This window comes from Ranitomeya variabilis, chromosome 4 (genome assembly GCF_051348905.1).
Source record: "Ranitomeya variabilis isolate aRanVar5 chromosome 4, aRanVar5.hap1, whole genome shotgun sequence".
In the NCBI taxonomy this organism is placed as follows: Eukaryota; Metazoa; Chordata; class Amphibia; order Anura; family Dendrobatidae; genus Ranitomeya; species Ranitomeya variabilis.
Window position 1 is genome coordinate 352950028 of NC_135235.1, and position 14347 is coordinate 352964374.

The following is a 14347-nucleotide window of genomic DNA, read 5'->3' on the forward strand; positions in this document are numbered from 1 at the left end:
TGGTTTCCCCTTGCAGTCTTTGGAGAACCCTATTCCGTTAAGGGGCATTGATGCTACACCTTTGGCTCAAAATAAATCCCAGTTTTGGACACAGGTGACCATGTGCATGGCGCCAGCCCATCGGGAGGATTGTCGCTTTCTGGTGTTGCATAATTTGCATGATGCTATTGTGCTGGGTTTTCCATGGTTGCAGGTACATAATCCGGTGTTGGATTGGAAATCTATGTATGTGACTAGTTGGGGTTGTCAGGGAGTTCATGGTGACATTCCTTTGATGTCAATCTCCTCTTCCCCCTCTTCTGAAATTCCAGAGTTCTTGTCTGATTTTCAGGATGTGTTCGATGAGCCCAAGTCCAGTTCCCTTCCACCGCATAGGGACTGTGATTGTGCTGTTGACTTGATTCCAGGTTGTAAGTTTCCTAAGGGCCGACTTTTCAACCTGTCTGTGCCTGAACATACCGCCATGCGGAGTTATATTAAGGAGTCTTTGGAGAAAGGGCATATTCGGCCATCTTCTTCACCATTGGGAGTGGGATTTTTTTTTGTTGCCAAGAAGGATGGCTTCTTGAGACCCTGTATTGATTATCGCCTCTTGAATATGATTACGGTAAAATTTCAATACCCTTTGCCTTTTCTTTCTGATTTGTTTGCTAGGATTAAAGGGGCTAGTTGGTTTACTAAGATTGACCTTCGAGGGGCATATAATCTTGTTCATATTAAGCAGGGTGATGAATGGAAAACTGCGTTTAATACGCCCGCGGGCCATTTTGAATACCTTGTGATGCCTTTCGGTCTCTCTAATGCTCCATCTGTTTTCAGTCCTTCATGCATGATATCTTCCGGAATTATCTTGATAAATTCATGATTATATATTTGGATGACATTTTGATTTTTTCTGATGATTGGGAGTCTCATGTGAAACAGGTCAGGATGGTATTTCAGATCCTTCGTGATAATGCTTTATTTGTGTAGGGGTCTAAGTGTCTCTTTGGAGTGCAGAAGGTTTCTTTTTTGGGCTTTATTTTTTCTCCCTCATCTATATAGATGGATCCGGTTAAGGTTCAGGCCATTCATGATTGGATTCAGCCCACGTCCGTGAAGAGTCTTTAGAAATTTTTGGGCTTTGCTAATTTTTATCGCCGTTTCATTGCTAACTTCTCCAGTGTGGTTAAACCCCTGACCGATTTGATGAAAAAGGGCGCTGATGTGACAAATTGGTCCTCTGCAGCTGTCTCTGCCTTTCAGGAGCTTAAACACCAATTTACTTCTGCCCCGGTGTTGCGTCAGCCAGATGTTTCTCTTCCATTTCAGGTTGAGGTCGACGCTTCTGAGATTGGGGCAGGGGCCGTCTTGTCTCAGAGGAATTCTGATGGTTCCTTGATGAGGCCATGTGCCTTCTTTTCCCGAAAGTTTTCGCCTGCTGAAGGTAATTATGATGTCGGCAATCGGGAATTGTTGGCTATGAAGTGGGCGTTCGAGGAATGGCGACATTGGCTTGAGGGAGCCAAGCACCGTATTGTGGTCTTGACCGATCATAAAAATCTGATTTACCTTGAGTCTGCCAAGCGGCTGAATCCTAGACAGGCTCGATGGTCTTTGTTTTTCTCCCGTTTTGATTTTGTGGTCTCGTATCTTCCGGGTTCTAAGAATATTAAGGCTGATGCCCTCTCTAGGAGCTTTTTGCCTGATTCTCCGGAGGTCCTTGAACCGGTCGGCATTCTAAAGGAAGGGGTGGTCCTTTCTACCATCTCCCCTGATTTGCGACGGGTTCTTCAGGAATTTCAGGCTGACAAACCTGACCGCTGTCCAGTGGGGAAACTGTTCGTTCCTGATAAATGGACTAGTAGAGTGATTTCGTAGGTTCATTGTTCTGTGTTGGCTGGTCATCCTGGTATTTTTGGTACCAGAGATTTGGTTGGTAGGTCTTTTTGGTGGCCTTCTTTGTCGCGGGATGTGCGTTCTTTTGTGCAGTCCTGTGGGACTTGTGCGCGGGCTAAGCCTTGTTGTTCCCGCGCTAGTGGGTTGCTTTTGCCTTTGCCGGTCCCTGAGAGGCCTTGGACGCATATTTCTATGGATTTTATTTCGGACCTTCCGGTTTCCCAGAGGATGTCGGTTATCTGGGTGGTTTGTGACCGGTTTTCTAAGATGTTTCATTTGGTGCCTTTGCCTAAGTTGCCTTCCTCTTCTGATTTGGTTCCATTGTTTTTTCAGCATGTGGTCCGTTTGCATGGTATTCCGGAGAATATTATGTCTGACGGAGGTTCCCAGTTTGTTTCTAGGTTTTGGCGAGCCTTTTGTGCTAGGCTGGGCATTGATTCGTCTTTTTTTCCCGCATTTCATCCTCAAACAAATGTCCAAACAGAGCGAACTAATCAGACTTTTGAAACTTATTTGAGATGCTTCTTGTCTGCTGATCAGGATGATTGGGTGGCTTTCTTGCCATTGTCCGAGTTTGCCCTGAATAATGGGGCTAGTTCGGCTACCTTGGTTTCGCCTTTCTTTTGTAATTTTGGTTTTCATCCTCGTTTTTCTTCAGGGCAGGTTGAGCCTTCTGATTGTCCTGGTGTGGATTCTGTGGTTGACAGGTTGCAGCAAATTTGGGCTCATGTGGTGGACAATTTGGTGTTGTCTCAGGAGGAGGCGCAACGTTTTGCTAATCGTAGTCGGTGTGTTGGTTCCCGGCTTCGGGTTGGGGACTTGGTCTGGTTGTCTTCCCGTAATGTTCCTATGAAGGTTTCTTCCCCTAAGTTTAAGCCTTGTTTTATTGGTCCTTATAGGATTTCTGAGATTATCAATCCGGTTTCTTTTCGTTTGGCCCTTCCGGTATCTTTTGCCATCCATAATGTTTTCCATAGATCTTTATTGCGGAAATATGTGACGTTTTTCCCTGTGTTGATCCTCCGGCTCCTGTGTTGGTTGATGGGGAGTTGGAGTATGTGGTTGAGAAGATTTTGGATTCTCGTTTTCGAGACGGAAGCTTCAGTACCTTGTCAAATGGAAGGGTTACGGCCAGGAGGATAATTCTTGGGTTTTTGCCTCTGATGTCCATGCTGCTGATTTGGTTCGGGCCTTTCATCCGGCTCGTCCTGATCGGCCTGGGGGCTCTAGTGAGGGTTCGGTGACCCCTCTTCAAGGGGGGGTACTGTTGTGAATTCTGCTCTTGGGCTCCCTCCGGTGGCTGCTAGTGATAGTGCAGTGGTCCCTGGATTGTAAGCAGGGCAGGTGTTTCTGCTTATTGCAGCTCTATTTGGTATTTAGGTGTGTAGGATCCATCAATCCCTGCCAGTTGTCCATTGTCTCTTGGAGGGATTGCATCTCTGTCTGGCTCCTCTTGCCCTGCTGTCATTTCAGCTAAGATAAGTTCTGGTTTTTGTTCTCTGTAGCACGCATGCAGTGTGCTTTTATGTGCAGTGCAATCTATTGTGTTTTTGTCCAGCTTAAGACTTTGTTTGGATTTTTCTGTCATGCTGGATTCTTTGGAGATGCAGATATACATCCTATGTATTTAGTTAGATGTAGTGATAGTATATTCTGCTGTGAATTTTTCTAGAGTTTTAATACTGACCGCTTAGTACTCCGTCCTATCCTTTTCTATTTAGCTAGAAGTGCCTCTTTTGCTAAACTCTGTCTTTTCTGCCTGTGTACGTTTTTCCCCTTAAACTCACAGTCAATATTTGTGGGGGGCTACCTATCCTTTGGGACTCTGCTCTGAGGCAAGATAGGATTTCCCATTTCCATCTTTAGGGGTATTTAGTCCTCCGGCTCTGTCGATGTTAGGTACATCCCACGGCTACTTCTAGTTGCGGTGTCAGTATAAGGATTGCGGTCAGTACAGGTACCACCTACTCCAGAGATAGTCACATGCGGCTCCAGGGTCACCGGATCATAATAAAAGACACAGTGCACATGAGACCAAAGACGCCATCTTGGAAAAGGGCAGTAATGCACAAAAGGTAAAAAATGTTCAGAGTCCTGACAATTACATCTTTTTACTATTGATGCTGCATAGGCAGCATTAATAGTAAAAAGTTGGGGACACACAGGGTTAATTGCAGCGATAACGGAGTGCATTATCCACGGCATAACGCGGTCTGTTACCGCTGGCATTAACCCTGTGTGAGCGGTGACCGGAGGGGAGTATGCGGGCACCGGGCACTGACTGCAGGGGAGTAGGGAGGGACTAATCGAACTGTGCCCGTCACTGATTGGTTGCGGCAGCCATGACAGGCAGCTGGCGAGACCAATCAGTGACGTGGGATTTCCATTACGGAAGTTGCAGACAGTAAGACGGAAGTACCCCTTAGACAATTATATATATATAGATGCAATCATGCTCCAGCACAAGCGCTGGTGCCTACCTGCAGAATGTGAAATTGTTTTTTTTTCAAACATATTATATTCAGTATGTAACATAGGGGCATGTCACTGAGGGATCAGTGACCTGTTATAAGCCATCAGAATGAAAATCTAAGGAGAGCAGCACATAAAGACCCCCCCCCCGCCACATGATGCCCAAAGGACAAGAATCTTATTAACTGAAAACAACAAATAAAGATTAAACAATAACCACAATACAAATTTCAGCAACCGAGGTATCATTTTAATCAGTATAAAGGCACCAACCCGACTCTATAGGTTATTCAGTACAAGCCTGTTGACAGGTTCCTTTTAAGATATTTCACCCTGAGTGAATCTTGAAGTATTCAAATTCACTGATTTTGTTAAATTTTTCAAAATTCATAGAAAATTGGTTCATTTTGAATCAATTTGCTCATCTCTAATTATCTGCATAAAATATACTGAAATTTTCATCTGTAGTGTTGGATATTTTGGGACGCCAACCAAACATTTCTTAATAATCAGCTGCCATCAATAGTATAAAGCATATGAAGGGCAACTGATTAGGAAGAAAATGAGACTGAATTAAGTTATTGGGGTTACAAAGCTTGAAAAAAATTTGAACTGTAGACTGTTAAAACATTTCATTTAGAAATGGCAATTGATGATTTAATTTACTGTAATAGATAAATAGATAACATTCAGTGATCTTTATATCTGAAATATCTATGAAACTTTTACACACCATGCCCACCTGCGGTCTCATTATCTTCTGCTGTTGTCATGTTCTCAACCTCATGCTTTCTCTTGATTTCAAACCGCCGAGAGAATCCAGCTTTAGGTTTCCACATTTCTTGTAAGACAAGGGGTCGTTCATGATCCCCTACAATGCGCAGGTATTCCATCTTCCATTCACCGTCATGCCCAACAAAACGCCCTACAACATCACAAAGAACAAAGGCTTCTGTGTCTGAATCTGCCACAGCATATCTTTCCAGAGCCTCTTTGACGAGTTCCTGTGCCATGGATCGAGGAGTAGCTAGAACACTTTTGTAATTGGTGCCAGAGGAAATGTCATCACCAAATATTTTCAGAATGCCTGGCAAATTCTTCTGACTGGAAAGCTCAACCAAATCTTCTGGCACTGAATCAATAATTTCTGATAGTTTCTTCTCACTGGCCCAACGCCCTGCTGCACTACCAGCGCTGATACTGCCAGTCATAAGTATTGTACCACGGTGAAAGATGTTAGACAGACGTTTGTGGCGATTGTTTTTATTTTTTGTTGGTTGACGTAACTCTACTGTCTCGTTACCCCGACTTGCTGTATCTGATGAAGTAGATCTGTAAAGCACAAGACAGGTAAAAATTTAATTCTTACATGTGGGATTAGTGGCCTTATCACTATAAAGTTGTCCATGTATGCTATCCAAAAACAAGGGAAGGTTGGTTAAATCCTATAGGACCTATATTAATTGTCATCAAGCTTTCCCTTAATATGAAACAAGCAACTTCCCTAATGTGCATGGAAAGAGTTGAAGGATTAAAAACTGAAAATACTTCTGAACTTAGCCATTTGCTTAGTAAATTCATTAGAGGTTCTCTCTGACCTGTGTCATTTTATTATCTCTGCACCTAGAGTTGCAGTTTATTATGCTATGAAACCATATTTAAACATCTTTGTGTTTATAGAGGACCAGATGGAAAACAAAGACATTTCAACTGAAACAGCCAAATAGTCAAGGACACCTTGACATCAACTTAGCAAAAGCACAATACTAAATCTATATATATATAATTGTCTAAGGGGTACTTCCGTCTTTCTGTCCTTAACTTCCATAACGGAAATCCCGCGTCGCTGATTGGTCTTGCCAGCTGCCTGTCATGGCTGCCGCGACCAATCAGCGATGGGCACAGTCCGATTAGTCCCTCCCTACTCCCCTGCAGTCAGTGCCCAGCGCCCGCATACTGCCCTCCAGTCACACAGTGTTAATGCCAGCGGTAACAGACCGCGCTATGCCGCGGGTAATGCACTCCGTTATCGCTGCAATTAACCCTGTGTGTCCCCAACTTTTTACTATTGATGCTGCCTATGCAGCATCAATATTAAAAAGATGTAATGCTAAAAATAATTAAAAAGCAAAAAAACTGCTATTCTCACCTTCAGGGCGATGCGCGCGTGGCTGCCGCCATCTTCCGTTCCCAGAGATGCATTGCGAAATTACCCAGAAGACTTAGCGGTCTCGTGAGATCACTAAGTCATCTGGGTAATTTCGCAATGCATCCTGGGAACGGAAGATGGCTCGCCAGAGCTTTGCTGGATCCCTGCGTGTGAGTATATAACTATTTTTTTATTTTAATAATTTTTTTAACAGGGATATAGTGCCTACAATGCTGTATACTACGTGGGCTGTGTTATATACCGTGTGGCTGCTGTATACTACGTGGCCAGTGTTAGATACTATGTGGCCTGTGTTTTGTACTGCATGGGCTGTGCTATTTATTATGTGGGCAGTGTTATATACTGCATGGCAAGTGTTATATACTACTTGGCCAGTGTTATATACTGCGTGGCTGCTATATACTGCGTGGGCTGTGTTATATAGTACGTGGGCTGTGTTAAATACTGGTTGGGCTGTGTTATATACTGCGTGGCCACTGTTATATATTGAATGGCCTGTATTAATGCATCGGGTATTCTACAATATGTATGTATGTATGTATATAGCAGCCGCATAATGTATAGCACAGGCCATGTACAGTTTGTCTGCTATATACTACATGGCTCCCATATACTACGTGGAATGTGTTATATACTATGTGGCTGCTATATAAATACATACATACATATTCTAGAATACCCGATGCGTTAGAATCGGGCCACCATGTAGTAAAATATATTTTACTTTTTTCCTTACTTTTACTTGTTTTACTTTTAGAATTTCAAATCATTATTTCTCTTTAAGGCTTGATTGATATAAACCTTAAAAATAAACTCTGGTAAGATGCGTACAGATAACAGCAACCCGCACCGCCCATTCACATGAGCCGAGCTCTGAAGTGTGAACTCCTGCTAATGGCTCGCTGGTCAGTCTCTGATCTCGGGTGCCCAGGCCAGAAAAAATGCTTTCACCACGATAAGAAATGAAGAAATAACGGCCGCACTCACCGATCACTTGCAGGTGACTTTATTAAATATCCATCTTCACGGCACGGGGGTGTGTGTTACAGGATGTGTAGGAGCCAAACACATCCTACACATCCTGTAACACACACCCCCGTGCCGTGAAGATGGATATTTAATAAAGTCACCTGCAAGTGATCGGTGAGTGCGGCCGTTATTTCTTCATTTCTTATCGTGGTGTAAACCTTAAAAATGCATTTATTTATTATTCTTAAAGGAAATTATTTAAAATAAAAACTACTTCAACTAAATTCTGTACTCAATATTAGGTGTGCTTGACAATTATTACTTGCCAGAAACTCTCTTTTGCCTTCTCTGATGTTCCCCGTTTTAAAGTCTTGCAGAAATGATACAGCACAAGGTCCCCCCATCCAATTTCCTGTCATTCCATTATTTCATTTGATTACCTACTATATGACTATTTTACAGGATGAAGCAGTAGCGTAGCTACTGGGGGGGCAGAAGGGGCGGTACACCGAGCCCCGTGCTCTGAAAGGGCCCACCCAGAGCTATGCTACTGTAACTGTATCATAGTGAACATCATTATCAGAATCAATCTCCCTGTACTGCCACCCAGCCGCTATGGACCCAGCAGTGGACCCCCCTGCCCATTATCACAAGTTAAACTGTATCGGCATCTACCCGATACAGCTGATCGCATTGATGACAGAAGGAGCATTACGCTCCCTCTCCCATCATCCCCCTTCAATGTCTAAAGTCACCGATGCCAGCACTGACAGCAGGCGCGATGACATCACTACTGGGCGCATGCGGTCCGGAGATGAGCGGGAGCTCGATGCAGCTGAGGAACCAGGAGAAAGAGAGGTGAGTATTTTTTTATGAGATGCATTACACTATAGAGGCTGCTTATGGGGGTTAATTACACTATAGAGGCTGCCTATGAGGATGCTTTACACTATAGAGGCTGCCTATGGAGGTGCATTACACTATAAAGGCTGCCTATGGGGATGCATTACAATATAGCGGCTGCCTATGGGGGTGCATTACACTATAGAGGCTGCCTATGAGGCTGCATTGCACTATACTGTAGAGGCTGCATATGGGGGTGCTTTACACTATAGAGGCTGCCTATGAGGATGCATTACACTATAGAGGCTGCCTATGGAGGTGCATTACACTATAAAGGCTGCCTATGGGGATGCATTACACTATAGAGGCTGCATTACACTATAGAGGCTGCCTATGTGGGTGCATTACATTATAGAGTCTGCCTATGGGGCTGCATTAACTATAGAGGCTTCCTATGGGGGTACATTACACTATAGATTCAGCCTTAGGGGGATGCATTACACTATAAAGGCTGCTTATGGGAGTGCATTACACTATAGAGGCTGCCTATGGGGGTGCATTATACTATATGGAGGCCTATGGGGCTGCATTATACTATAGAGGCTGCCTGTGGGGTGCATTATATTAGGGGCTGCATTATACTATAGAGGATGCCTATGGGTTGCATTATATTAGGGGCTACATTATACTATAGAGCCTGCCTATGGTGTTACATTATATTAGGGGCTGCATTATACTATAGATGCTGCCTATGGAGGTGCATTCTATTAGGGTCTGCATTATGCTATAGAATCTGCCTATGGGGGTGCATTATACTATACAGTCTGCCTATGGGGAGTGCATTATACTATAGAGTCTGCCTATGGGGAGTGTAGTATACTAGATATAGACCTATGGGGAGTGCATTATATTACATATAGAGTCTGCCTATGGGGAGTGCATTATACAATGTAGAGTCTGCCTATACGGAGTTCATTATACTATGTGTAGTCCTATGGGGAGTACAATATACTATATGGAGACCTATGGGGAGTGCATTATACCATATGGAGGCCTATGGGGAGTGCATTATGATACTATATTGAGGACTATCTGGTGTACTATGCTATATGGAGGCTATTAGTGTGGAGAATACAATGACGGGGCCATCATACAATGTTGGAGCCATTAAACAGTTTGGGGGATATTAAGGGGTCAGTATATATACAATGAGGGGGCATTATACTGTGAATAAGAGAGCATCATACTGTGTATAGGTGAGCTGTACAGAGGTGAGACTCGGGACATTATTAAATGTAAAGTGGGCACTTATTGTTATAGGTGAACTCAGCTTACTGTGACTGTCAAAGGGGCACACACAGGGCAATATTACTTTTTAGGGGACAAAATGTGGGCACTGTTTTTCTAGGGCACTAGCACCTGGCATTATTGTATTCTAGAGGGTTGCTTTAGAATTTAGAGGGCACATAGAACCACACAATAGAACGTCAACGGTAAGTCATCATCTGTAAATTCGCTGTGATCTCTTATATGTTCTGTAGGACTGGTAGTTACCACAGACCATAAGGCGATAATATCAATATTGATCTTTATACAGAGATTATGTTCAGCAACAGCATGGCCATCTGCTGGCGTTCTCCTTAACTTTTAGGGTATGTGTCCACGTTCAGGAAACGCTGCGTTTTTGACGCAGCATTGAGCAGCATGCATAAAAAACGCAGCGTCCAGATGTTACAGCATAGTGGAGGGTATTTCATGAAATCCTGTCTCCACTATGCAGTAAAAGACGCATGCGGCATACCCCAGAAAACTCACATGCGGCACGTCTTTTAAGAACGCAGCATGTCCTTACATTGCAGAAAAATCTCAAGGACAACGCAGGTGACCTGCCAGTGACCTCATGTGCAGATTTGGTCAGGATTTTACCTGCATAAAATCCTGACCAAATCCTGAAGCAATCCTGAACGTGGACACATACCCTAAGGGTATGTGTCCACGTTCAGGATGGCCGGCGGGTTCGCCGCAGCAGCGAAGCCGCTCGGCGCTAAGCCCCGCCCCCTTTCTGGGACGCGATCATGCCGGATGTGTTAACTCTTCACATCCGGGATGATCGCTCGCTCCCATAGGGCCCTGTGACATGCCTTGCGGGGACGCTGCGTCCCCGCAAGGTGTACGGACATGCTGCGATCTGAAAAGACGCACAGCATGTCCGGAGTCGCAGGGCCGCCGCGTGCGGGTTTCCACGCATAGTGGAGACGGGATTTCATAAAATCCCCTCCACTATGCTGGAACATCTGGACGCTGCTTTTTTGACGCTGCAGCTCTGCGCAGCGTCAAAAAAGCAGCGTTTCCTGACCGTGGAAACATACCCTAAGGGTATGTGTCCACGTTCAGGATTGCATCAGGATTTGGTCAGGATTTTTCATCAGTATTTGTAAGCCAAAACCAGGACTGGAACAATTAGAGGAAAAGTATAACAGAAACATATGCACAACTTCTGCATTTATCACCCACTCCTGGTTTTGGCTTACAAATACTGATGAAAAATCCTGAACAAATCCTGACTCAATCCTGAACGTGGACACATACCCTTAGGGTATGTGTCCACGTTCAGGAAACGCTGCGTTTTTGACGCTGCGTTTTTCCGCAGCGTCAAAAACGCAGCGTCCAGATGTTACAGTATAGTGGAGGGGATTTCATGAAATCCCGACTCCACTATGCGTTAAAAAACGCATGCGTTTTTGCCACGAAAACGCATGCGCGGTGCGTTTTTTCAAAACGCAGCATGTTGCTACAATGAGCAAAACACGCAGGAACACCGCAGGTGACCTGCCAGTGACCTCAGGTGCAGTTTTGGTCAGGATTTTACTTGCATAAAATCCTGACCAAAGCCTGAAGCAAGCCTGAACGTGGACACATACCCTTAGGGTATGTTTCCACGTTCAGGATTGCATCAGGATTTGGTCAGGATTTTTCATCAGTTTTTGTAAGCCAAAACCAGGAGTGGAACAATTACAGGAAAAGTATAACAGAAACATATGCACCACTTCTGCATTTATCACCCACTCCTGGTTTTGGCTTACAAATACTGATGAAAAATCCTGACCAAATCCTGATGCAATCCTGAACGTGGAAACATACCCTTAGGGTGTGTCACCCAGTTGTAATCAAGAGAAGTTTCGCCCCCCCATGAAGCAAAACCCTAGCTACACTTCTGGGATGGGGGGAAGGTGGTGGGATCTAGCAATCACAATGTTACAAAGTATCAACATGTAAAAAATAACCACTAATTGTAATTTGACTATACAACAAAAATTAAATATTATGTTTTTGATTTTGATGTTTTCTACTAAAAAATTTGAATTTATCATGAACATTTCCTGAAAATGTCTACAAGGGAGATTTATTAAAGCCATAAAAAAGAAAAAGTGTTGCAGTTCTCTTTTAAGATGTATATATACCACATCATACTTGAATTATGTTATTGGCAATATGAAAAATATTAAATGTGATAAACTGACTGTAGGCAGCTGGAAATGTATGGCAATATTGTCTGAAAGAGGATCCAAGAACAGTTTACAAGTATCATGCTCTTGGTGCCAGAACTAACAACTCAATAACTAATTATGACTTATTAATAAATCTACAATGGTGATTCTTTTTTTACTATCTTTGTAGAGAGAAAACATAGTATGAATTTAGTTTTAGAAGAGACTGAGCTAGATGGGGTTTTACCGTTTTCCCCTACTAAACAACCCCTGCTTAGTCAATACAGGATCTTCAGTTATAATAAAAAAACACTCAATACTGACCTCCACATGCCTTCCCCAGCGGCTAACGTGATATTGTTGTGTCACATGCCCTCTGCAGTCAATCAGCAGCATCTGTTTGGCTGCAACCTTTATTGTTCCATAACAGCAAACATCCACTGATGGAATATTCATATGCTGCAGCTACAAAGCATCTGATTGGCTGTGGCAGACACATGATACAACAATTTCATATCACCCACCATGAATAGTGGGGCCAACATCACGGGAAGGGTGCCTTTGTGGGAGGTAAATATTACTTATTTTTATTTTAATTGGGGTCTTGAATTGACTAATCAGGGGTTCTACAGTAGGGAATTACCCAATATAAATTATTTTGTAATCTCCTCACTTTTAGAAAATCTCTACTGTGTACAGACACTTATATAATAATACCGAAATATAATTTCTTATAATAACAAAAGTGTGAAAAATAAATAGGAGGAAATTATGTGGTTTCTTACTTGATGGAGCCAACACTAGGCCACCGTCGGCCTAGCTTTGCAAAGTGCTTCTTTGGAGAATTAATCCAGAGGCCCACAGGAAAGTGAAGCTTCCCGGATCTAGGACTTCCTTCCTTCTTCTCTTCGTGATACATTGTACAACCTTTTCAGAACTGCAGAGAAAAAATAAATAAATTTCCCATATATCTGTTTGCAGTTCAACGTTAAAATTGCTGGTCATGTAACTTCTTAAATGCGCCAATTAAATTAAGATGAATGTACATGTTGTATTGCTGGACACAAGCGATAAATTGAATTGCTTTATTCCTATTGCACAATTATAGCACAAGCTGCTACATATTGCACTGTCAAGGTCAACAAATCAAGAAGCACCAAAATATTTTAAAAGATTTTATTTATTAGGCCCACTGTATCTGAGCCACATATTTAAAGGGAACTTGTCATTTGATTCATGCTGCTCAAACCACAGGAAGGAAAAATTTAAGCCTAGCTATTCAACTGCAGCCGGATATGCTTCTCTCTTAAAAACTAACTCTTAATTCTGTTTCTGTTCAGATACTGTAGCTAGATACTGTAGATCGATAGATAAACAGACAAAAAGATGTTCACACACACACATATATACAGTGAACAGTACAAACCAAATGTTTGGACACACCTTCTCTTTTAAAGATTTTTCTGTATTTTCATGACTATGAAAATTGTACATTCACACTGAAGGCATCAAAACTATGAATTAACCCATGTGGAATTATATACTTAACAAAAAAGTATGAAACAAATGAAATTATGTCTTATATTCTAGGTTCTTCAAAGTAGCCACCTTTTGCTTTGATGATTGCTTTGCACACTCTTGGCATTCTCTTGATGAGCTTCAAGAGGTAGTCACCGGAAATGGTCTTACAACAATCTTGAAGTAGTTCACAGAGATGCTTAACTTTTGTTGGCCCTTTTGCCTTCACTCTTCGGTCCAGCTCACCCCAAACCATCTCGATTGGGTTCAGGTCTGGCGACTGTGGAGGCCAGGTCATCTGGCGTAGCACCCTATCACTCTCCTTCTTGGTCAAATAGCCCTTACACATTCTGTGTGTGTTTGGGGTCATTGTCCTGTTGAAAAATAAATGATGATCCAACTAAACGCAAACCGGATGGAATAGCATGCCGCTGCAAGATGCTGTGGTATCCATGCTGGTTCAGTATGCCTTCAATTTTGAATACATCCACAACAGTGTCAACAGCAAAGCACCCCCACACCTCCTCCTCCATGCTTCATGGTGGGAACCAGGCATGTAGAGTCCATCCAATCACCTTTTCACGGTGGTTGGAACCAAAGATCTCAAATTTGGACTCATCAGACCAAAGCACAGATTTCCACTGGTCTAATGTCCATTTCTTGTGTTCTTTAGCCAAAACAAGTCTCTTCTGCTTGTTGCCTGTCCTTAGCAGTGGTTTCCTAGCAGCTATTTTACCATGAAGGCTTGCTGCACAAAGTCTCCTCTTAACAGTTGTTGCAGAGATGTGTCTGCTGCTAGAACACTGTGTGGCATTGACCTGGTCTCTAATATGAGCTGCTGTTAACCTGCGATTTCTGAGGCTGGTGACTCGGATAAACTCATCCTCAGAAGCAGAGGTGACTCTTCGCCTTCCTTTCCTGGGGCGGTCCTCATGTGAGCCAGTTTCTTTGTGGCGCTTGATGGTTTTTGCCACTGCACTTAGGGACACTTTCAAAGTTTTCCCAATTT

General features: G+C 43.1%; 1 protein-coding gene across 3 annotated transcripts in view; it reads right to left on the reverse strand.

Annotated features, from left to right (window-relative positions):
• The window catches only part of RASIP1 (Ras interacting protein 1), a 1394348-nt gene that overhangs the window by 1042426 nt on the left and 337575 nt on the right, over window positions 1-14347 (reverse strand). For 2 of the 3 annotated variants that reach the window (XM_077250691.1, XM_077250690.1), the window contains exons 2-3: window positions 12606-12757; window positions 5084-5682 (exon numbers count right to left, since the gene is read on the reverse strand). In XM_077250691.1, coding sequence (XP_077106806.1) covers window positions 5084-5682; window positions 12606-12739 — 733 coding nt within the window. In that variant the 5' untranslated portion in view covers window positions 12740-12757. The remainder of the gene's footprint in view (window positions 1-5083; window positions 5683-12605; window positions 12758-14347) is intronic. The other variant, XM_077250692.1, reaches the window with a different exon arrangement.